The 24,840-nt window shown below is 36.1% G+C and overlaps 2 protein-coding genes across 10 annotated transcripts in view; one reads left to right on the top strand and one right to left on the bottom strand.

The window, feature by feature from the left end:
* Positions 1-643, top strand: part of LOC109678592 (alpha-fetoprotein-like) — a 41,619-nt gene extending 40,976 nt beyond the window's left edge. For all 7 annotated transcript variants that reach the window (XM_074042016.1, XM_074042015.1, XM_074042013.1 and 4 more), the window contains one exon: positions 163-643. In XM_074042016.1, the coding sequence (XP_073898117.1) occupies positions 163-207 (45 nt within the window). In that variant the 3' untranslated portion in view covers positions 208-643. The remainder of the gene's footprint in view (positions 1-162) is intronic.
* Rassf6 (Ras association domain family member 6) overlaps positions 1-24,840 on the bottom strand; it is a 62,301-nt gene that overhangs the window by 7,603 nt on the left and 29,858 nt on the right. For 2 of the 3 annotated variants that reach the window (XM_074042019.1, XM_074042018.1), the window contains 6 exons: positions 22,686-22,783; positions 20,361-20,545; positions 10,021-10,122; positions 9,754-9,805; positions 7,394-7,512; positions 7,192-7,289 (listed from right to left, as the gene is read on the bottom strand). In XM_074042019.1, coding sequence (XP_073898120.1) covers positions 7,192-7,289; positions 7,394-7,512; positions 9,754-9,805; positions 10,021-10,122; positions 20,361-20,545; positions 22,686-22,783 — 654 coding nt within the window. Of the gene's footprint in view, positions 1-2,593; positions 7,095-7,191; positions 7,290-7,393; positions 7,513-9,753; positions 9,806-10,020; positions 10,123-20,360; positions 20,546-22,685; positions 22,784-24,840 lie in introns of those variants that run through there. The other variant, XM_074042020.1, reaches the window with a different exon arrangement.

The raw sequence follows: 24,840 nt of genomic DNA, 5'->3' as shown, positions 1-24,840 counted from the left end.
AGGTACTAGGCCAGTGGGAAAGCCTAACACCTTGAGGAAATGGATTAGCAGAGCCTATCTCAAACACACAACACAGAAGTCATGAAAATTTTTCTATTTGGGGATCATAATTGTTAAGATTATTCTCTCTCTCTGGTAAGCATATTTGTTTTTTTTCCCTAGGGGTCCAAACTGATGAAGAAGTGTCAGTCTCTCTTAGAAGACTAAATGATCCCAGAAAGCACTGGTGTAAGATCTTTGCTGGGATCAGCATTTATTTTTCATGAATAATGAAACACACATCTAATATTGAAAATGAAACTCTGTAAAATAATTTTTTAGCTGCTCACAGTGTTATGCAAGAACATTGTCCAGACAGTCTACACTAAGTCTCTCCTTTCCTACTAAGCCAGCTACTTATTGACTCTCAGACAACCTGCACGCATTCCCCTTCTCTCCATAAGCTCTCACTTTTCAAGTGCATTAGGGCTTTCAAAAGCCCAAGGTAGAGGTATCGGCTGCCTCATCTTGCTCAGAACTGGCTGTTGGGCTTCCACAGGGAAAGAGACCCCAAGGACGATTGGAACTCTGCCTGTACCACTACTGAAAATGATTATTGATGAGCTGAATTAGATATGCTTTATAATAAAGTTATTCATAACTGCTTGGCCTCCATTCTTTCCCTTATATACATGCTGTTGATGGCACTGAGGGCTCATAATTTATCTATTATTATTAATTTGAGGATTAAATGATCAGGAGGTTTTTCCTTAGAAATTCTGCCATAAGTGACATAAAGAACTTAAAATTTGGACTTATTTTTAATTTTTCTAGATTCTTTTGGGCAATAAAAAGACAGTAATATTTTAGTACTTACTAAATAAGTAAAATATTTTGATTGGAGAAATACAAAATTTTTAATTCTCATTATAATGCTCTTTACTTGACTTTAAATAATTGGTTTTTTTCTTGCTCTAGTGATTTCAACATGCTCATACACATTAGTAAATGAAATCCAACAAATATTTGCTGGCGTCATGCATTCAATAAGCTGTGCTTGATACTGCAAATCAATTTATAGAAGGTATAAGAACATAACAAACTATAATAAAAGGCAAATTTCAAATTTCTGGTGTCACAAGAGCAGAGCTGAGATTGTGGTACACAGGGATTTGAGATGACACATTGTCACAGAGACCAGGAATGGTCATTGGCAAAGTGACTTCTGCCCTTGACTAGAAAGTAGGAATGACTTCACCAGACAGAGAAGTGCTGAGGGTGCTTTAGGAAATGGGCGTGATCCATATGGCTGGTTTTAAGGTAAGGATGAGTAGTTGTGGCCAGCAAGACTTAGTGGAAGGCTGCAATAGTTGGTGGGGGCATATGTTTTAATTTAACAGATACTATTTGTCACACCAACCTCTTGTGTGCAAAGTGCCAGCTGTTACATGTGTTATTTATGGAATTCTCACAACCATCTAATGAAGTAGATATGGTTTGACCTCCTTGTCTGTGGTTTCACATTTATGCATACAACCAACCACAGAACAAAAATATTTGAGGAAAAATTATGATTGTAGTAAACATGTCATTATTCCTATAATGACATGTCCATGTCATTATTCCCTAAATAATATAGTATAACAACCATTTACATAGCATGTACATTGTATTAGTTATTATAGGTAACCTAGAGATGATTTAAAGTGCATGGAAGATTAGATTATATGCAAATACTCCTTCCTTCATTTTATATAAGGGATTTGAGCAGCCACAGATTTTGATGTGTGAATACGGTCCTGGAACCAATCCCCCAGAAATCATGTTCATAACATCCCCATCATGGATGGCTGTTAAGAGCATGGATTCTAGAACCATACATTCAAATCTGACCTATTTCTTCAGTTTAAGACTTTAGCAAATCTCCTAACCTTTTCACGGCTTATTTTCTTCACCTATAAAATGAAGCTGAAAGAATAATTTCTGGGCTGGTGGAGTGGCTCAATCAGTGAGAACACCTGTTAAGCCACCATGAGGTCCTGAGTTCAAATCCCAGCAACATCAAAAAGAGAATTTCTTTGTGGGATTATAATGAGCATTAAATGAATTATATATGTAAAGTACTTAGTGTGTATCAAATGGTGAATGATATTAGAACCACACAAAATTGCAGGTTTTGTAGATCAAATATTGCTAATTTCTAGTGGCTCAATCTAACTGATATTAAATACTATTAATTTAGGGTACAAATGGGTGCCATTAAAGGATTTTGCTGTCCCCATTCCTCATTTATTTCCCATATATATACCATAACCTAATAGTTACACCTGCTATCTTTTCCACTTTGTCAACTGCCACTTTCATGACTCTTCTTCAGTTCGTGAAACCAGTGTGAACAGCCCCAAAGCAGATCCCACAGTCTAGAGTTTCAATTAATATATAACACTGTCTATGAGTATTTCATAGAGTAATGAGATACTAAAATATAGTTTCATGCTAAGGAAAACCATACAGCTGTTTCTATATTTCTTTAGCTACTGAATCAGACTTGTGAAAAATGAGGCACATATACAGAGATTTTATAAAAATATTTCAGAGAACTTACCCACTATAATTCCTTTATCCAACTGACTTTTATTGAGCACATTCTGTACACAACATAATATAATGTCCAAAAGGTACACAGACATGAGAGTAATGGGTTCTCTACCATTAGTAAGCACAATATATCATCTAGAGTTTAATTTTAATCAATATATGACTGGTAATGAAATATTTGGACCACCTAAAACAAGGAAAACATGTTTTATGACAAAAGTTTATGGTCTCATATTATGCAAAAATAACTAAAACAGACAGATTTCTTGCTCCAGAAATTATATTAGTTATCTAATGCTGTGTAACAAGTTACCCTAAAATTTAGCAGCATAACACAGCAAATGTTTCTTCTCTTGCAGTTTCTGAGGATCAGGAATCCAGGAGAGGCTGTACTGGATTTTCTGGCTCAGGGTTTCTCACAAAGCTTTGGTCAAGAATTAGACAGGGGGCTGGTGGCGTGGTTCAAGTGGTAGAGCATCTGCCTAGCAGGTCCTGAGTTCAAACCCCAGTACCACACACACACACACACACACACACACACACACACACACACACACAAGCCCCAAGCAAAAAGAACAGTTTTTTAAAAAAAGAATTAAGGCTCCAATCATCCGAAGGCTTGAATGAAGCTAGAAAATCCACTTCCAAGATGGCCCACTCATGTATCTGTTGATGGGATTCCCCAAGTGCCTGCTTGTATTAGGTAGAAGCTCTCAGTGCCTCATTGCAAGGCCTTTCACCAGGGATTCTCAGGCCATGGCAGTTGGCTTCCCCTGAGTAAAGTGATTTAAGAGACAGCAAGCAAGGAGGAAACCACTGTAAACATCTATAACCTAATCTCCAAAGTTGCATGTTCCCTTTTGCTCTCCTCTATTTGTTAAAAGTCACTAATTGCTAAAAGAATTGTTTTAAATATTCTAATCATAAATAGGACATGAGGTGATAGATCTATTAATTAGCTTGATTTAATTATTCCACAATGCATACATACAATATCACAAGGAATCCTCCAAACATATTACTGTTTTTCAATAAAAATAGAATAAAAAGAAATCATCAAGTCCAGTCCATTTTCAGGTGAGGACGAATAAGCTCCATCTTTTGAAAGGAAAAGAATCAAAGACTTTATGGGTATACATTAAAACTCTCACAGAACTATGTTAATGTACCTTTGAATAATTAGTTTGAAAATTTTTGTGCATCTACTTGCTACTTTTTGTTGACAACTTTCAAATTACAACTTTTCTTTTTTAATCTTATTTTTAAATTAGCATACATTAATAATATGAGGGGATTTCATTGTGATAATTCCCTAAATGTGTACAGTCTACCTTGAACAAGTTCACCCCTCCATTGTATTTCCATTGCTCCCTCCTCCCCCCAAATCACAACTTTTAGTCCCTTATTTAATTAATTATATGACATTTAATAAATATGGAGAAATTAGAAAAACATGAATCACCCATAATTCCACAATCCACACATAACCACATTTAACACATTTTTGTGTATATGTGCAAATATTAGTGTATACATACACTAGTACATATCATATGGATAATAAATATTTTGCATATGTATACATATATTCTTATTTAGACATTTAAGGAGAATTTAGCCCAATAATTAAAACTTACTTGCGAACATATTTCTAATGACTATATAACATCCTCTGAGTAAAATTAATCTGTTTCTTTTCATTGAACATTTAGGTTTTTTACTTCCTTTTGTCACAATAAATAACATAATAAATATCTTTGCAGAATGTCTTTGTATCTCTTATTATTTTCATATGATATGATCATAAAAATACAATTATAGGATGAACTTACTACTAACTTGTCTTCAAGAAAAATTACTGCCCATTTCTTTTTCTACTAGGTGTTGGAGTGGTTTATTGTGATTTGTTGAATAGTTAATACGTTTTAATCTTTTATAATAGGCTTTTCGTTGTGTTGACATGATAGTCATTACTTTATTGTCTATTGGCTCCAAATTCAGTTTGTTGCTTCTCTATGAAAATGAATACAGGCCCTTAAAGTTTCCTTGACAGGTTGAGTAATATGCTCTGCCAGCAGAGGGCGCTGGAGAAACATCACAGAAGGAAGGGGTCTTCACTGATTTCTGGGAGCTGGCTGGCTGGGCTCCCAGAGATAGGATTTTTTTCCTCTACTACTTTGCCCAGACTGGATTCCCCAGTGCTAGTTACCTGTCAAGTGTGGTTTGTCCACCTACTTCTCTAGCTTTTGATTTGGACAGTGTAGTCTAACCTGGAGCACAGCTCAGGCCTGTCCCTTAGCTTTTTTCAAATTGCTGTTGTGTGTATCTTCTGCTCATCTTGGCTTACACGCACAGATATGAGTACTGAAGGGGCTACCCATCTAGTTAGCCTGTTGCCTGACCCTTGTCTTGCACAGCCTCAAGGGTTCACTAGTCCACACGATACACAGTTATACCAAGTTCCTGGAAAAGAGCCCCCTCCAGTTCCCATTTCAATCTGGAGCAACATCCTCAAGTCCTTCTTTGTGCCTGCCTTTAACAAAACCCCAGCACTTTGAGCACATCAGCTTGTCCCCTCTCCAGTTTGCTTGGCAAATGTGGTCATGCTTTGGCCTGGACATCCCAGTAAATCGCCACCCAGTAGGCTGAGGCCATACCTTCCTCCATGAATGCTGAAATCCCCAGTCCATGGTTTTTACTTCTAGGATTCTCTTCCTCAGCTTCAGAATACCCTTTAAAGTTCTCTTTAAATCTTCATTGTTACTGTTCTATGATAGCTTAATAATTCTTTGGTTTTAAAATTTTTAAATTTTTTATTAGTGCATAATAATTCTTTGCACTACACTTTTCCCACTTAAATTAGTGAATGGTTTCTGTCGACTGATTGCACGCAGGTTAATATCATCAATCACAGTGTATCTATTACTGTCCATAGAGCTTTTTTTCATATACTTAGTAGTCATTTCCATTTCTTCTTCTGTAATTTTTTTTTTCATACCGGTTACTTTTTTTGTCCTCTATGCAAACCTTGGTACATTTCTTTGCCATTTTTCAGACTTCCAATATACTAAAGATTGTTTTTTTGCTTCTGGAAGGTACTTGATATTACCTTAGAGTTTTTTATAAGTATTCTGAATTTTAACTATTATTACATTTGCCTTAGTTTAGTAAAATGAAATAATTTTCTTATTAATCAATCGGTGAAGGATAAATATGCAAGCCTCTTTTTACTCAGTAAGAGAGATTTCCTAGCACAAAAAGAATACACTTTACTTTTGCTTCCATTGTGCTTAGGTTTTGGTGATACTGAGAAGTTAATACCTTTATCTTGAAAATGCTTCACATTTTAATGTTAATAATTAATCTTCTAACTGGGTTTATTATATACATCCTTATTCCTTAGTATAGGTAATACAACCAAACAATTTAGTATAATGCTGCTGAGGAATACAATTTAGAGAATGCAGTTTAGGGAATGGAAGGCTGTTCTATAAAACCAAATTAATACAGAGTTAATAAATGAAGTCACTCAGTATTTTTTTCAAATGAGTTGAGCAGGCCTGCAAATACCTGGAGAGCATCTTGTAGAATGACAAGGATGCTCCAAGGGAAGAGGTCCTGACACCCTGCCTGGTTCAGCTATGGCACTCAGGTTTATCCACTGTAATTATTCACTAACAAATAGGTATGTGTGGCCAAGACTTGTCTTAACTAGTCCATGCATTAAGTCTCTGTGATACAGCTGTCTGAAAAATAAAGAAAATGAGCTCAATTTACTTTTAAAACAGCTTAAAAATAGTTTTGAAAGTCATCAGTAAACAGAGAGGAGGGAAAAAAGAAAAGCCCACACTGGGAAAACTGGGATTAAGATTTCTTAACAGAGTCCAAAATTTTTTCCTTTCTGAAGGACAGATAGCTCTGATGTCACAGAGTCAAAAGTCATAAACCCATATAAATATATTTCTAAATTTTATGAAAATGCCAGAGTTCAAGAAGCTGTGGAACACTATCTCCATAAGTTCTTTGATGGTGTAAGAATGTGCTTCTAGTTTACTTCATTAACTGGAAGCTTTTACTTCCAGACATTTCTGAGTCCATCAGTGATGTTCTGGTTGTCTTGAGAGTTCAAGCTACAAGAAGTTTAAACTGCATGGTATTGGAAAAGGCCACTTAAATTCACGATCATTGCATGCTTTACTGTAAAGATTCTTGGAATACACAGTAACCAAGTTTATTTCAGTTACTGAGACTAGGTTCAATGTCATTTTCAGTCCAACTGTGAACCCTAGTTAGCTTCCTCACTAAGAGAAATAAGCCTTTTCGGCATTCAATTTTCTACAGATTCAAGGTCATTATATATTTGAATGCAAGTACAGATCTAAGGTATTCATGAAATAGTAAACACTCTATGTTGTAATGTTTTAGCAATGGAGATGTATTGCTAAACTGTTGTCTCTGTTCTTACTAACTGTTTACTTTGAAGATATTTTAATATAATGGCCTTCTCAGTATTGAACCTGAAAATAAGGAGAAGAAGAGGGTTAAAAATTGGACACATTTTGTGCATTGAACCAATTGAAGGTCCAAGTGTCCAGGTGTATACTCTTGACTTACTTTGTTATTGTTCTTTGAATATCTCTTTTCTCTTCTTCATTTAACTTTTGAAGAATGGATTCCAAGAAAGTAAAATGAAAGTTAATGTATTGAGCCACCTGAGAAAGAGAAAAACAAAAAAGAAAGCAGAAAAAATTTATGTGAGAGTTGCTAATTCAGGCAGGAAGATTCAAAGTCAGATTCAGGGTGATGTTATCCTTACATCTCTGCTAATTTCTTCTGCATCTTTATCCATGAGGAAAAGGCGGGCATTATTTTTGGAAGGTCCTTGTAGAAGCCTCTGCAGGAGTGGAACATCTGTCTTCTTTAGGCGTCTCTGCTCTGCAAATAAATAAGAATTGACCACAGTAAGCAGTTCATCTTAGAGAAAAATAAGAAAGATTATTTTCCCATTTATTTTCTATCTTTACCTCATTTTGGAAGCAATAAGACCCCCAAAGAACCAACAACAGGGTGCACTCAAAAGAATACAGTAGTCTCCCCTTATCAATGGGCAGGGTTTCCATTACCCCAGTGCTGCAATGTATGCTATGTTTTTTTCTATTTATACATACCTATGATAAAGTTTAATTTATAAACTAGACACAGTAAGACACTAACAATAATTAAATAGAACATATAGCAACATATCCTAATAAAATTGTCAGGATCACTACTTTTGTACTTTGGGACCACTATTAAGCAAAAGAAGGGTTATTAGAACATCAACACGACAGTACCTCAGCATTTGATCAAATAAACAAGAGGCTACTAGGTGTATCCAATGTGGGTACCATAGACAAAGGGATGATTCACCTCCTGGCTTAGATAGCAAGTGATGATACAAGAGTTCATCATTCTGCTCAGAATAGCACACAACTTAAAACTTATGAATTGTTTATTTCAGGAACACACACTAATTTGATATTTTCCATTTAATATTTTTGGACTCAGGTTGGCTTCAGGTAATTGAAACAACGGAAAGCAAGACTTCTGTTAAGGGGGAAATCACTGTAAATTGAAATAAAATCTTTAAACTATAAGTGAACTTCTTTCTATTAATATACCATAAGATTTGACTTGATATTTCAAAGAATTCAACCTTGCTGATGACTAGATTGTTTACAAAAATCTCCAGTCCTATTTATGCCTTTTATAAGGCAAAACACATCAAGTCTTCATAATTTTTCTTTCATTTATTCAGTCACTCATATAACAAATATTTATTTCCAAGCTCAGTTAATATAATTCCATCTTTCCAGTTGTTTAGAACAAAACCTTGTAATTATCTTAAATTTTTCCTTTCTCTCTTTTCTCACATTGAATTTGTGGCTAGTCCTTAACATAGATAGAAAATGCTTTTGAGTTCAATATTTTTATTATTTCATTTATCTGTGTGCTTCATCCATTCAGCCATGAAAATGAAATAGAGAAAGAAAAATTGGTATATTCCCAGAACTTTAAATTTCTAAAAGTTATAATAAATACCCACACCTCAAAAGTACTTTTAGCTTCCTGTCGATGTTGTTTCACATCTAGGATTTCATTTTTATCAAAATGAAGCACGAAATAAAAAACAGTGTTTTTACATTCATCTTCTTTCCTCATTCTTCCCTCCTCTTCCTTCCTTCCTCAAATAAGAATAGTCAAAACTGTTCTCATCCCTGGATTTATCCCAGGTAAAAAAGTCAAGAGGGGGTCTAGAATGAAAAAACTTGGCTTTCCCACAATTAGAGTGACATTATCCTTTCCTGTTTCCACAGAGCCTGCTTACTGTTTTAACTCCTCGGCCCTTTCTGAACCAACAGGGAACTCTGATGGTTAAGCTGCACTTCTTAACCCACCAGAATCCTCTTCTGACCTCTAGGTCTAATGTTAACTTGGTTTTATAGCCTCAGTTTGATCCATTCTTGATATCACAGAGCTTTTTGCTTCATTATCATCTGGAATTATTACTGAAAATGCATATTTCAAGATTGTTCACCAAGTTCTGAACCCAGTTCTCTACTGTGGAAGAGATAACACTCCTCCAATGCCTTAGACTCTGTGCTGAGTAAGAAAGTGGCAATAACAAAGCCAGAGAGAAACTGTTATGTAGTGATAACTCCCACAAAAGCTGGTGTAAGAAGGGAAAGCCAGACCAAAGAAGTACAGAGGTAACAGACATGAGTACCCAACAGCTCCTCGAGACCCCTCCATGGATTCCTGAGGGTTCAGATCTCCATTAAGATAACTTAATGCTTGGCCAAAAGCATTATGAACTCTTTGATGAGGATACTTCATTCTTAGGTTATTTTTCTCTGATATTGTGGGATATAAATAATACTCTAAAATCATTTCCTATAGGGCCGAGGCTGGAGCTCAGGAGTAGAGTGTGTGATTTGCATGCACAAGGTCCTTGGTTTCGTCCCCAGAACCAACCATCTCTACCAACAACAAAAACTCTTTCCCTTTTTCCTACCTTTCCTTCCCTCCCTGCCTTTTTTCCTTTTTTCACAGAATAAAGTAAAATGCTCTTTTCCCCATACACAAAAAACTGTAACACACTGGAGTTGGATACAAAGAGTGATCAAGTTTTCTTACCTCCTGATGCAAAAATAATGTAAAGAGCAAAATCCTGAGGACTGTTCTCAATCTATCAATGGAAAAAAATAACAAACATAATTATTTGTTTTTATTTGATGTTTTCTAAGTCAACCAAACACAAATTTTCTGGAGGAAAGAGTCCTTCTGAACTGTACATATAACTTAAATTTAAGTCTTCATTTTTTTTCAGAAGAGTTCATTTATGTCTCTACAGTTAAAATATTTCAAGATTTTTACAGCACAGTTTAGTAAAAAAAAGATTACCTTAAATTTTTGGAGAAGTTGTTTTATTACTTCTTCAGTTTTCATGTTACTATTTATTCTGACCTTAGTTTCTGATCCAAAGGCTGGGGTGAAAATTGATGTCTGAAAAGAAGAAAGTCATATAAGTTCTTCAGATTTTATCAAACTAACAGTAATCAATATCTTGAACCTAAAGTAGGCAGAATATATAAATGATGACACTACTTCAAAGGATATCCTAAGATTCTCAAATAATTATTGATTTAACATAGTCCTATGTAGCAAAAACTATTCTAAATCCTTTATAATATTAACTAAATTAATCTTCAGGGCAATAAAGAGCAAAATTAATTTTAGATTCTATGATACAAGTGTTATATATTCAAACATTAAAAAAGAAACAATATTGAAACTCAGAAGTAGGTAACTGATGGTATATGCATACCTTCTGACACTCATCTTGGAGGAAATACAACTGTATATGTGCCAGAACATAAAAAAGGGCAAAGGGTTTACTCATTAAATAGCAGAAAGTAAGAAAGAATGTGTTAAGTTGTATATTTAAAAACAAAAAGAGTATTAATTAAAGGTTTGCTTCCTTATGTTTCATTTATATATGTGGAATATCCAAGTGTTCTAAGACCTGGTAGAAATGTGGTGAGTTCAGATGTGGATACGGGTGGTTTTGGGGGTGGCTCAATTGAATGTTAGACCTCATTGAACCCCAAACAGAGAGATGAGGGAAAAAAAAATCAATGTATTAATTATTATACATTATTCAATATACTTTATTATATTAAATATAAAATATTTAATATATGTATATATGCATGGCACTTTGCTGGGTAAAAAATCTGGATATGCAAACAAGGCTTCTGGGAAGATAGATGGAGCATGCCAGGGATAAATTTTTATAAATATGAAAATATTCAATTTTTGTGGACATATTAAGGCATGGCCGAGTCACTCTGTGACCCTAATGAGCTTATGGGCTCTCTGGAGACCTGGAGAGTCATATGTTCATCCTGTACTCAGGTGAGGTGAGAGCGTTTTAGACATGTAGCTTCATGTCGTTTATATGAAGACTTCCTGGAGTGTAAGAATAGTACTAGATTAGGATTCAGAATACACTAGGTTCTAGAATCCACTAATTGCAGTTTTATCAACTCACTTAGCATCTTGAGCACCCAATGATTTCATCTATAAAATAAGAGAGTAGAACCAGATGCTCTCTAAGAGCTCTTCTAAAGTGCCAAGGTACAATGAATTTGAAATCATGTTTTTCAGAGCCACATTTTTTCTTTCTATTGTTGTTTTGGCAGCACTGGGGTTTAAACTCAACACCTTATACTTGCTAGGCAGGTACTCTATCACTTGAGCCACACCCACCTCCAACTCTCACAGTTGTTCTTTAAAATCCCATCCTTTAGATCAGTGATGTTGGCCAAAACATGCACTAGAACCCTGTTATAAAATCATTTATTGCTACATGGATAGAAATATACCACTAGTCAAGTCATATTCATCATAACATATCTCCAAAATCACAGTAAGCCTTCAGTATGGTGTTCTCTATAGCCAACCAATACTGGCATTATCAAGGGATTTCATAGTGAAATGTATTTTACAAACACAGGAACTTATAAAACATTAACTGAAATTCTTCTATGTCCATCAGTGCACGCTCATTGAGAGAGTGCTTTGGGTTTGGTTTTCAGTTTGTATTTGTATTGTTTCCTGATAGTTATTAAATTGTAGTAAATGACACTTGTATCAGATATCTATAATCTCAGCTTAATCTCTTTCAATCAACAACACAGCTCACATAAACCAAGTTCTTCCTTTGTGCAGGTACAGTACTCAATGTCTGACCCACTTCATCTCATTTAATCCCATCAATGAAATTAAAGTAGGAAGGATGAAGAAACTAAGACCATGGATTGAATGACTTTTTAACTTTGCTCAGCAAGAATTTGAATCAGTTTGTCAAACTTGAGAGCCCAATCATTTAACCACTGTTCCACGGGGCCAATTTAGTGCCATTTTCATTCTCAGCACAAGTGATCTACTTGGAATCCATTAATCTGGAGCAATATGTGCATCTCCTTCTGTAAATCAAATGAGCCTACAAGATGATGACCTGTAGCATAATTCCAAAGAGAGGAAGCTGTATCTCTGCAGGGCCTGCCAATGCTATTTCTTAGCCAGGAGGATAATTCTTGAACTAGAAAGAATATGCAATTTGGACAAAGAATTGAGAAGGGAAATTTCTCTCCACCAGGCTCCAAAGGCTCAGTACTGATACCTTCCCAAGGGTGGAAAAGAAGGTGTAATATAGAAAACCCTGCAAGAAAAAGCCCACAGAGAAACGAGTATTTTTATTAAAGGGCTCAGAATATAGTGTAAATGTTTCCTAAGTATTTGTTAAATGAATATATGAATGATTGCTAAAGCACAGGACATGAAAAATACTTGAATTTTGGAAAAGAAGATATGATGATATATTTCTTGCCTTCAAAGTGAAATGTTTTACTATTATTATGGAAAGGCACATATAATTTTTACAAATATTAGTGAAAAATCAGAATGCAAATGTTTTTCAAACTACAACCACACTTGTTTAAAATTTTGTGTGTAGGGATTCCAAGATGGAGGCTAGAGGGAGGAAGCCGAAAGCGAGCCTCCTGTAGTGAAATCTTGGAGAGACAATGGAGACACATTTTGCAGGCATAATCACTGAGAAAAGGCATAACTTTGACCTTCCACACCTGTAGCCGGTGCAGAGAATCTCCACTTCACATTAAATGGAGAAACAAGGAGGGACCCCGGGCCGCCAGCAACCAGGAGCAGGGAAGCTTGTGAGAGTGGTGGAGGGAGGAAAACTCCACAGGAGAGGAGGGAAGACCCACTTCCCACATGAACGGTAAACAAACATGGCGGCTGGCAGGAGCAGCAGCACCACCCAGTAATCAGGAGCAGGAAAGCTTGTGAAAGCGGAGGTGGGAGGACAACTGCACAGGAGAGAGGGGAAGACCCACCTTCCACATGAACTATAAATAAACATGCAGGCCTGACAATGCGGGTGCAGTATCACCTTTCCCAGTGCTTGGAAAGGGGAAAGCCTGTAGCAGAGGCTTGCATACAGGAGAACTCTGAGTAAACAAAGCCTGCAGGGCCAGGTAAGTACTAAGCTCACCCCAGAGATCTGCATAAATAACGCCTCCAGCAACAGCAGACTGACAGCAGCAGGCAGGCAAGCCACAGCTGCAGATTCCATTCTCAGAACTGTCTCCAGACTCTTTTTTTTTTCTCTTTTTCTCCCTACCTTTGATGAGAGAACAACCGAATTACACCTGCAAGCTGAAAAACTTACTGAAACTGTATGGCATTTGAACTTGTGACACTAGGTGGGGTTTTTTTTGTGCAGGTGTGTGTAGTTTTGTTCTACTTTATGCGTCCCCTTTGATGAGACAACTACAGAACAACATCTGAGGCACCATCTCCAGGATTGGAGACTGAGACTTCACTGCATTTGAACTTGGAGGTTTTTTGGTTTTTTGGTTTTTTTAAAATTTCCTATTTTTTCATTTTATTTTAATACATTTTTACAAATAGATTTTTCTTTCATTTACTTATTTTTTATTTTTATTCTTACTTTTATTTTTTTTATTTTTGATTTTCAATCCTCTCTCTGTTTCTCTAATGTCTGTTCAGCTTACTGTCGATTAGTACACTAAAGCTCCCTGTTTATACCTTTGCAATCTTCTTGTCTGATACCTTGTTCTGTTTTCTCCTTCCAGTCTGTATATTTGTTTTTCCCATTTCTTTAACTTCTTGCTTTCCATCTCAGCTCACCCTTCCATTCTAAATATTACCATTGTTATTATTACAAGCTAGAAAATACTTAATTGCACACAATACAGGGACAGTAACACCACCAAAGACAATGACGGGAAGACAGAAAAAACAGGAAAACCAGTTTCCCCACAGCAAAAAATTAGTACAGGAGCTAGAGGGGAATGAAGAAAACAGGTACTCAGATCCAGACTCCAACAAAATGAAGATAAACTATGCCAAAGGTCCCAATGAAGCCCACAAGAATAATTTAAAAGAAGACATACTACAAGTACTCATTGAGAATTTTATAGAGTTGATACTGGATAGGGGCAACCAAAATGTACAGGAGACACTCAAGAAATTCCAAGACAACAAAAATAGAGAATTTGAAAAAGCAAAAGAAGAAATAAAGGAAACCATAGAAGCACTGTATAAACACCAAAGTGAAAGAGAGAACACAATTAATAAACAGATAAATGAACTCAGGACAAAAATAGACAACATTAAAGAGGAAAACAGCAAGGATACGGAAAACCTCAGAAAAAAGAACAAAACAGAATTGCAAAACAAAACGGAAGGCCAATCCATCAGAATAGAACAAACAGAAGACAGAATCTCATAAGTTGAAGATGAAATGGAAATTAAAGGAAAAACCGAAGAACTATTAATTAAACAAATCAAGACCTGTGAAAAGAAAATGCAAGAATTCACCGACTCCATCAAAAGACCAAACTTGAGAATCATGGGCATCGAAGAAGGAGAAGAGGTGCAAGCAAAGGGAATGCATAATATATTTAACAAAATAATAACAGAAAATTTCCCAAATCTAGAGAAAGATATTCCCATACAGATGCAAGAGACCTCCAGGACACCAAACAGACCAGATCAAAATAGAACTACTCCACGACATATCATCATTAAAACAACAAGTTCAGAAACTAAGGAAAGAATATTGAAGGCTGTAAGAGAGAAAAAACAAGTAACATACAAAGGTAAACCCATCAAAATCACAGCAGACTTCTCAACAGAAACATTAAAAGCAAGAAGAGCGTGGGGTGAGATCTTCCGGGCACTGAATGAAAATAACTTCAACCTCAGGATACTCTACCCAGCAAAAGTATCATTCAAAATAGATGGAGCAATAAAAGTCTTCCATGATAAGCAGAAACTAAAACAATATGTGACCACAAAGCCACCCCCCTACAAAGGATTCTTCAAGGGATTCTGCACACAGAAAGTGAAACCCAACTTAACCATGAAAAGACAGGCAGCACCAAACCACAGGATAAGAAAAAGCAAGACAGTAGAGAGTAACCTCAACTTAGGTACACACAATCAAACCTTTAAACAACTAAGACAACTAAATGGCAGGAATCACCACATACCTATCAGTACTAACACTTAATGTTAATGGAATTAATTCACCCATCAAAAATACCGCTTGATGAAATGGATTAAAAAGGAAGATCCAACAATTTGTTGCTTACAGGAGACCCATCTCACCAACAGAAATAAACATAGGCTAAGGATGAAAGGCTGGAAGAAGATTTACCAAGCCAATGGCCCTCGAAAACAGGCAGGAGGAGCAATACTTATCTCTGACAAAGTAGACTTCAAACCTACATTGATCAAACGAGATAAAGAAGGACATTCCATACTAATAAAAAGGGAAATAGACCAAAAGGAAATAATAATCATCAATCTGTATGCACCCAATGTCAACGCACCCAATTTCATCAAACATACCCTGAAAGATCTAAAAGCATATATAAACACCAACACAGTGGTTGTGGGAGACTTTAACACCCCATTATCATCAATACATAGGTCATCCAAACAAAAAATCAATAAAGAAATCCAAGATCTAAAATACGCAATAGATCAAATGGACCTAGTAGATGTCTACAGAACATTTCATCCAACCTGTACACAATATACATTCTTCTCAGCAGCCCATGGAACTTTCTCCAAAATAGATCATATCCTAGGGCACAAAGCAAGCCTCAGCAAATATAAGAAAATAGAAATAATACCGTGCATACTATCTGACCACAATGCAGTAAAAGTAGAACTCAACAACAAAAGTAAAGACAAAAAACATGCAAACAGCTGGAAACTAAATAACTCATTACTTAATGAAGAATGGATCATCGATGCAATAAAAGAGGAAATTAAAAAGTTCCTGGAAGTCAATGAAAATGAAAACACAACCTACCGGAACCTATGGGACACAGGTAAGGCAGTCCTGAGAGGAAAGTTTATAGCCATGAGTGCATATATTAAAAAGACTGAAAGATCCCAAATCAATGACCTAATGATACATCTCAAACTCCTAGAAAAACAAGAACAAGCAAATCCCAAAACAAATAGAAGGAGAGAAATAATAAAAATAAGAGCTGAAATCAACAAAATAGAAACCAAAAAAACCATACAAAGAATTAATGAAGCAAAAAGTTGGTTCTTTGAAAAAATAAACAAGATCGATAGAACCCTGGCAAACCTGACTAAAATGAGGAGAGAAAAAACCCAAATTAGTAGAATCAGGTATGCAAAAGGGGAGATAACAACAAACACCATGGAAGTCCAGGAAATCGTCAGAGACTACTTTGAGAACCTATATTCAAATAAATTTGAAAATCTAAAAGAAATGGACAGATTTCTAGATACATATGATCATCCAAAACTGAACCAAGAGGAAATTAATCACCTGAATAGACCTATAACACAAAATGAAATTGAAGCAGCAATCAAGAGTCTCCCCAAAAAGAAAAGTCCAGGACCTGATGGATTCTCTGCTGAATTCTATCAGACCTTTAAAGAAGAACTGATACCAACCCTCCTTAAACTGTTCCATGAAATAGAAAGGGAAGGAAAACTGCCAAACACATTTTATGAAGCCAGTATTACACTTATCCCAAAACCAGGCAAAGACACCTCCAAAAAGGAGAATTATAGGCCAATCTCCTTAATGAACATTGATACAAAAATCCTCAACAAAATAATGGCAAACTGAATTCAACAACACATCAAAAAGATTATTCACCACGACCAAGGAAGCTTCATCCCAGGGATGCAGGGGTGGTTCAACATATGAAAATCAATAAACGTAATAAACCACATTAACAGAAGCAAAGACAAAAACCACTTGATCATCTCAATAGATGCAGAAAAAGCCTTTGATAAGATCCAACACCATTTCATGATAAAAGCTCTAAGAAAACTAGGAACAGAAGGAAAGTACCTCAACATTATAAAAGCTATATATGACAAACCTACAGCCAGCATTATAACAGAGAAAAACTGAAACCATTCCCTCTAAAATCAGGAACCAGACAAGGATGCCCACTATCTCCACTCCTATTCAACATAGTACTAGAATTCCTAGCCAGAGCAATTAGGCAAGAAGAAGGAATAAAAGGAATACAAATAGGTAAAGAAACTGTCAAAATATCCCTATTTGCAGACGACATGATCTATACCTTAAAGACCCAAAAAATTCTACTCAGAAGCTTCTAGACATCGTCAATAGCTATAGCAAGGTAGCAGGATATAAAATCAACATGGAAAAATCATTAGCATTTCTATACAATAACAATGAGCAAACTGAAAAAGAATGTATGAAAACAATTCCATTTACAATAGCCTCAAAAAAAATCAAATACCTAGGTGTAAACCTAACAAAAGATGGGAAAGACCTCTATAAGGAAAACTATACACTTCTGAAGAAAGAGATTGAGGAAGACTATAGAAAGTGGAGAGATCTCCCATGCTCATGGATTGGTAGAATCAACATAGTAAAAATGTCGATACTCCCAAAAGTAATCTACATGTTTAATGCGATCCCCATCAAAATTCCAATGACATTCATTAAAGAGATTGAAAAACCTTGTGTGATATTTATATGGAAACACAAGAGGCCACGAATAGCCAAGGCAATACTCAGTCAAAAGAACAATGCAGGAGGTATCACAATACCTGATTTCAAACTATATTACAAAGCAGTAGCAATAAAAACAGCATGGTACTGGCACAAAAACAGACTAGTGGAACAGAATAGAGGACCCAGATATGAAGCCAAACAACTATAACCAACTTGTCTTTGACAAAGGAGCTAAAAATATACAATGGAGAAATAGCAGCCTCTTCAACAAAAACTGCTGGGAAAACTGGTTAGCAGTCTGCAAAAAACTGAAACTAGATCCATGTATATCACCTTATATCAAGATTAACTCAAAATGGATCAAGGATCTTAATATCAGACCCCAAACTCTAAAGGTGATACAGGAAAGAGTAGGAAATACTCTGGAGTTAGTAGGTATAGGTAAGAACTTTCTCAACGAAACCCCAGCAGCACAGCAACTAAGAGATAGCATAGATAAATGTGACTTCATAAAACTAAAAAGCTTCTGTTCATCAAAAGAAATGGTCTCTAAACTGAAGAGAACACCCACAGAGTGGGAGAAAATATTTGCCAATTATACATCAGACAAAGGACTGATAACCAGAATATACAGGGAACTTAAAAAACTAAATTCTCCCAAAACTAATGAACCAATAAAGGAATGGACAAGTGAACTGAACAGAACTTTCTCAAAAGAAGAAATTCAAATGGCCAAAAAACACATGAAAAAATGCTCACCATCTCTAGCAATAAAGGAAATGCAAATTAAAACCACACTAAGATTCCATCTCACCCCTGTTAGAATAGCCATCATCAGCAACACCACCAACAACAGGTGTTGGCGAGGATGCAGGGAAAAAGGAACCCTCTTACACTGTTGGTGGGAATGTAAATGAGTACAACCACTCTGGAAAAAAATTTGGAGGCTACTTAAAAAGCTAGACATCAATCTACCATTTGATCCAGCAATACCACTCTTGGGGATATACCCAAAAGACTGTGACACAGGTTACTCCAGAGGCACCTGCACACCCATGTTTATTGTGGCACTATTCACAATAGCCAAGTTATAGAAACAGCCAAGATGCCCCACCACTGACGAATGGATTAAGAAAATGTGGTATCTATACACAATGGAATTTTATGCAGCCATGAAGAAGAATGAAATGTTATCATTTGCTGTAAATGGATGGAATTGGAGAACATCATTCTGAGTGAGGTTTGCCTGGCCCAAAAGACCAAAAATCGTATGTTCTCCCTCATATGTGGACATTAGATCAAGGGCAAACACAACAATGGGATTGGACTTTGAGCACATGATAAAAGTGAGAGCACACAAGGGAGGTGTGAGGATAGGTAAGACACCTAAAAAACTAGCTAGCATTTGTTGCCCTTAACGCAGAGAAACTAAAGCAGATACCTTAAAAGCAACTGAGGCCAATAGGAAAAGGGGACCAGGAACTAGAGAAAAGGTGAGATCAAAAAGAATTAACTAGAAGGTAACACACACGCACAGGAAATCAATGTGAGTCAATGCCCTGTAAAGCTATCCTTATCTCAACCAGCAAAAACCCTTGTTCCTTCCTATTATTGCTTATACTCTGTCTTCAACAAAATTAGAAATAAGGGCAAAATAGTTTCTGCTGGTATTGAGGTGGGGGGAGAGGGAGGGGGTGGAGTGGGTGGTAAGGGAGGGGGTGGGGGCAGGGGGGAGAAATGAACCAAGCCTGTATGCACATATGAATAATAAAATATTGTGTATGGCTCCAAGACCTAAAAGGGAACATGGAAAAGGAGAAGTTCAATTTACTGAAATAAATAGACTTTGGTTGACTTTTTCTTTTTATTTATATGTTAAAGTTTGGGCTGGCGGTGTGGCTCAAGTGGCAGAGTGTTTGCCTAGCAAGCATGAGGCCCTGAGTTCAAACTCCAGTATTGTCAAAAAAATTTCTAAGTTAAATGTTAAAGTTCACACGTCCTTCAAACCATCCTCTACTGCAGCCCTTAATTTATTCTGATGTTACTTGTTGCTGTGTTGGTTTCCCTGCCCAAGTTTTGTGCTCCCAGCTGGCAGAGGTATCAACCGATTCATCCGTGTATTTCCAGTGCTTGCCACTCAGGTGGAGTTCATCCATCACTCCAGTTAATAACTTGGATTCTGGGTTCTAATCTGGTGACCTAAGACAAATTGCTTAACCTCTATGAACCTCAACTCATATGTAAAGAGAAAGATAATGGCACCTACACATAGGATGGTGTTAGTGATTAATGAGATAATTCATTAAAATCTATTTAAAGCCAGGTGTGGTGGCACATGCCTTCAATGCAGTACTTGGGGGAGGCTGAGGCAAGAGAATCAACAGATTTAGGCTAGCCTGGGTTACACAGCCAGTTCCAGACTATCATGGCTACATTGCAAGAATCTGTCTTAAAAAATCTTCTAAAAATCTATTTAAGATACACAGCTTACTAGCTTTAAGCACATAGGATGTGACCCATCAGTGCTTGTCATATTACTACCGTTTTTATCATGACTATTTTTTAACTGTGAGTTGAATTGAGTGGTATCATTAGTACAATAGACAACATTACTTTAAGTCACATTGGTGGAATTGTAACTCACTTCGTGGTTATAGAAGTGCCCATTAATGGAGGCCCTATGGTTCCGCCTGTCTTTTCTGTCCATCGTTGGAGGTTTTACCCTTTTTCTCACCAGAGCTGCTTCACTCATGGTTCTGTAGAGTAATGGGGATCCTGGTTCTTCATCTCGGTATGGCTTCAGAGTGCTGCTGTGATAAGATACATAATCTGGGAAGAATAAAGATTATAAACCTATAAAATTTGGCTGCCTATCTCCTCGCATATTAAGTAGGGTGGTATGTTTTCACTAATTTTAGGAATATTGCTTTTTTACTGGCTGTTTAAAAGCATTGTAGTCTACTGCTTGGCTATATATTTACTTGCTAAATGTTGCCTGGGATTGACTGAACAGAAAATTTTGCCAGTAAATTATATCTCATAGGAAATGATCAAAATGATCACATGTTTGGGGTTTGAGCATTCTTTCAATCTTAATTTATGGGGACAATGAATAATTTCAGAATGTTAAGAGCTGGAAGAAACCTGATACTCTACCAGTGTGAACTCATATAGGTAAAATAAAAAAGCACAGTGAATTTAAGGGCTTTGCTGTGAACACAGTACTTGTACGTGAGGGAATCAGGGCTGGATCCTTATTTTACCTTGATTCTAAGTTTACTGAATTTTTCTTGAGAAAATGGACATTGGGCCTTAGTTTCCCTACAAGATTATAGAAAGATTCTTGAGAAGCCATTCATATGGTATGTCGAGCCTCAAGATTTTGTTCCTAACTTTTATAAAAGCAAAAGTAGTAATATGCTGTGGACAGTGTGAACTGTAATAGACACAGAGACCATTCACAATATATTCTTTTCAGAACATTCCAGGTACATCATATAACTTTTCCCTTTAATTGACCATTATCCAATATTTTTTTACTATGGGTTCAACGATGATCCTTAATCTACTAATCAAAATTTGGTTATTGTGTTATTCTAATTTCTATAGCAGATTTTAGAATATAAAATCATAGTATAACATTGGACTGACTTGATATCTATTGGGTGGGTAAAGTGTTTCTATGGCACTGTCTAAAGCTGCAATGTATTTCTACCTAAGATAAAGATTCAAAACTGCTTTCTGCACTTTCTCTGATTTCCTCAACTAAGCATCATCTTATGCAAGAATGGGGCCACCTGGTGCATCTGTGTTCTATCTTACTTTGGAATTTTAAATGATTTCCTATTGTAATTACAGCACCACAAAATAGGTAGGAACTCTTTCATTTTTCTCTAGCACAGGTATTTAAATAGAAATGGATTTTTATGGTGTCTTTGGTGCTAAGATATTGGGGTTCCTTTGGGCTTAATGGGTATTTTCAAAGGGATAATTGGAGAGGTCTGTGTATAACAAGATGTCAAGATCCTATAAGATAAAAATAAGAGAATTCTGGAAGGAATATCAGGTATGTCATAGGATCTACACTCTTATGGAGACAGTAGAGGAGGGAGAATTGAGAATGGTTTGAAAATAAAAACGAAAACTAAACATTGGAAGCAATTGATAAGATGATGAAGGTAATGCCGACAGGATTCCCTTGATCAATTGTAAGTTGGCTTGGGAATGTCACAGCCCCAGTCAGGTGCATGATCCCTGTCACCCTCGCCCCAGCTTCAGCCATCAGTTCCCCCTAGATCTCTATACATGTCCATACATGAAACAAAATCCATGCAAAATATAAAGTATAATTCTTGGCATTTAACTTAACAGTGTCAAGTCATAACAATCATCATATTACTGCTAACAGTATCATATATCAGCATCATTATTACAAACACTAATGTCACATGTTACAGGAACTGGTCTTTTCCATTGGGTGGTTAAGTTTGATGTAAGAGCACTTGATATTTAAGTTGATTTGTCTTTAAAACGATGAAATAACTACCAATAGAAAAGTAACTGCAGCATACCTGTCTCTTTCTGAGCAGCATTGTTATTTAACTAAAATGTTCACCTTCTACAAAGATGTGGAATTAGGTCTAAGGGGCTTGATCTAACAGATGAAGCTAATGAGAATAATATATTATCCTAGTTCTTGGGAAAATATTGAATAATTTTATACATGCAAACTTTATCCAAACCATTAGCTCTCCCTAATCTAATAAAGCTAAGTGACCAGCTTAATAATCAACATACTGTTCAGAGTAAAGTTTTGAACTATCCCATCAGCACTATAATGACTTATGACACTACATTCCTTGGAATTTCCTGAGAAGTATGTATGTAAACCAAGAGTTTATGGAATAGTGGTGTGAAAGATGCAAGCATTTTGGAGTCATGCTGTACATTAATAAGATTTGATACTGACCTTCCCGGGAATTCCTTGTTTCAGACACTGGAATCTGGGTCTTGTCCAGTTCACTAATACGATAAAGATCATCAAATTCCCCCCAACGCGTCATTCTCCTGAAAAGTAATAAAATATGTATCTAAAAACATCACAATCACCCTCATCTTCACTACATCATAATCTCTATCATCTGTATTTGTGTCACAATTGGTCAGGCACAGTGGGGAGTCCAAGGCATGCCTGGGTCTCTTTAGGCAAATGGAGACTAGTATTTATGGGAACAGCCTTAGTCCCATTAAGAGTCTATGAACAAAAAATATTCACTATTTGAGAATTTGTGACACTAACTTTACTCAAATGTTACTGATGGTGGGAAAAGGTAGTGAAAGTGCAAAAACATCATTTTTTTCTCTTGATCTTTCAATTCTTTTGAGGTCTTTTACAGTTATTATATCATTTGATTTTCACAATCCCTGTAAGAAGTAGATAGCATGATCTTAATATATTTGTTAACAAGAAAATTTCTAGCAAGTTTTACTATCTATAATATAGCCAGTCAAAATGAATGTCATAAAGTCCAGAAACTCTATGTAATAACTCAAAGGAGAATATTCGAGTCCTAGTTCAGGATCTAATTATTGTTACAGTGTATAAAATTATGCATTCCCCAACTTATAGCAGAATTATAATAAAAAAGGAGACATGTTAATTATTCTAGAAGAGGGGTAAGCAATAGAAAAAACAGAATACCAATGAAAAGTAGAAAGCAAACAGGTAAAGCAACTTGATGCTATTAATCTGAAGGAATATGAGAGTTCCCATGAATGCCAGACCACTGATGCACAGCACAAACTCTTGATGACTCTGGCAAACTTGACAGTTGCTCTCCTCCAATTTCTTATAGTTTAGAACTGTCAGACAAATGAGGGGCTCACACATGGCTCAATGTAGTCAGTGTTTGGTCTCTTTTCCTTTCTACCATCTACAACTAAAGACAACTACTTTTTAGATCTGGATTGTGTAATTTGAGGGCCACTCCACAGAGCTGTGAACTTGGCTAAGCATAAGGGCAGTTTACCCAGAGCCTTCAAGAGAGAACTGGTTGGAACTTTAGTATCAAATAGTTTAACTTGCCCAAATGCAGGACTGCCTGTGTTGCTCTGACCAAATAGAGTGACAGGATGTATACCATTTGCAAATTTAACCTCTAGGGAGTCTTCTAAATGAGTTGCAAAATAAAATGGAGGTAGAAATTTGATAGACAAATAGAATGCAGTCATTTCCTCATCCATATTTTAAGAAAAAAAATCCACTATTGATGTTATTCAAATGTGCACCTGTCCAGTTTCTACTCTTTTCCTCATTCTGCCATGACTTGTCCATAACATGCCAGTGCTGACTTCGGAAGGATATTTAAAACAGAAATGAAAAAGAATGCAAGCAAACAACCTTAATGAGGCTGGGTTTTATGTTAATGAAAAGTTTCCAAGAGAAAACATTTGACCAGATATGAGAGATCAAAGTGCCCATAGAATCATTTCCATAAACAATTACAAGTGCTTAGAGCTCAAATAAAGTGGTTTATTTTTAAGCTTCTACCACTCCCATCAGCCTATACTTCCTTGGTGTGACTCATTTCTAATGTAATTAAAACAAGCTATTATGACAAGTCTTATGGTCTTGTCAAAGGGTAAGCTGAAAGACACACGATTGCAGCACTTCCTACAGCTGAGTACACACCATATACTTCTATCTCGGCACATTCACTACACAAGACATCAAATCTTCACACTTATTAAATTTTCATGAATCAAAAAAGTTAAAATACATCAAAAGGAGCTAGCTGCTCAGAGAACTTTGCCATGAATTATTAGGTAATGTGATATATGCTAGATAATTTTGTGAATCATATGTGTGTGTGTGTGTATATCTATCTATCTATCTATCTATCTATCTACCTATATATATATATAATCAGAGCTCAGTCACTACTTTTAAATGATGCTCCTAGTTATTTAAATAATGGGCTCACTCAGTCATCTAATACTTGAAGGTAAAGATATAGGACATTATGAGGCTGCCTAAGACTGTGGTTCCCTCTTCCCCCAACTTCTGCTCTTTTATAAGCACTGAACCTTTTGCCCACTGGTAATCTGTGGCTTGGATGGAAGAC

The sequence above is a fragment of the Castor canadensis genome, chromosome 9 (genome assembly GCF_047511655.1).
Source record: "Castor canadensis chromosome 9, mCasCan1.hap1v2, whole genome shotgun sequence".
Classification (NCBI taxonomy): Eukaryota; Metazoa; Chordata; class Mammalia; order Rodentia; family Castoridae; genus Castor; species Castor canadensis.
This window is presented reverse-complemented; position numbering and strand designations above follow the sequence as displayed.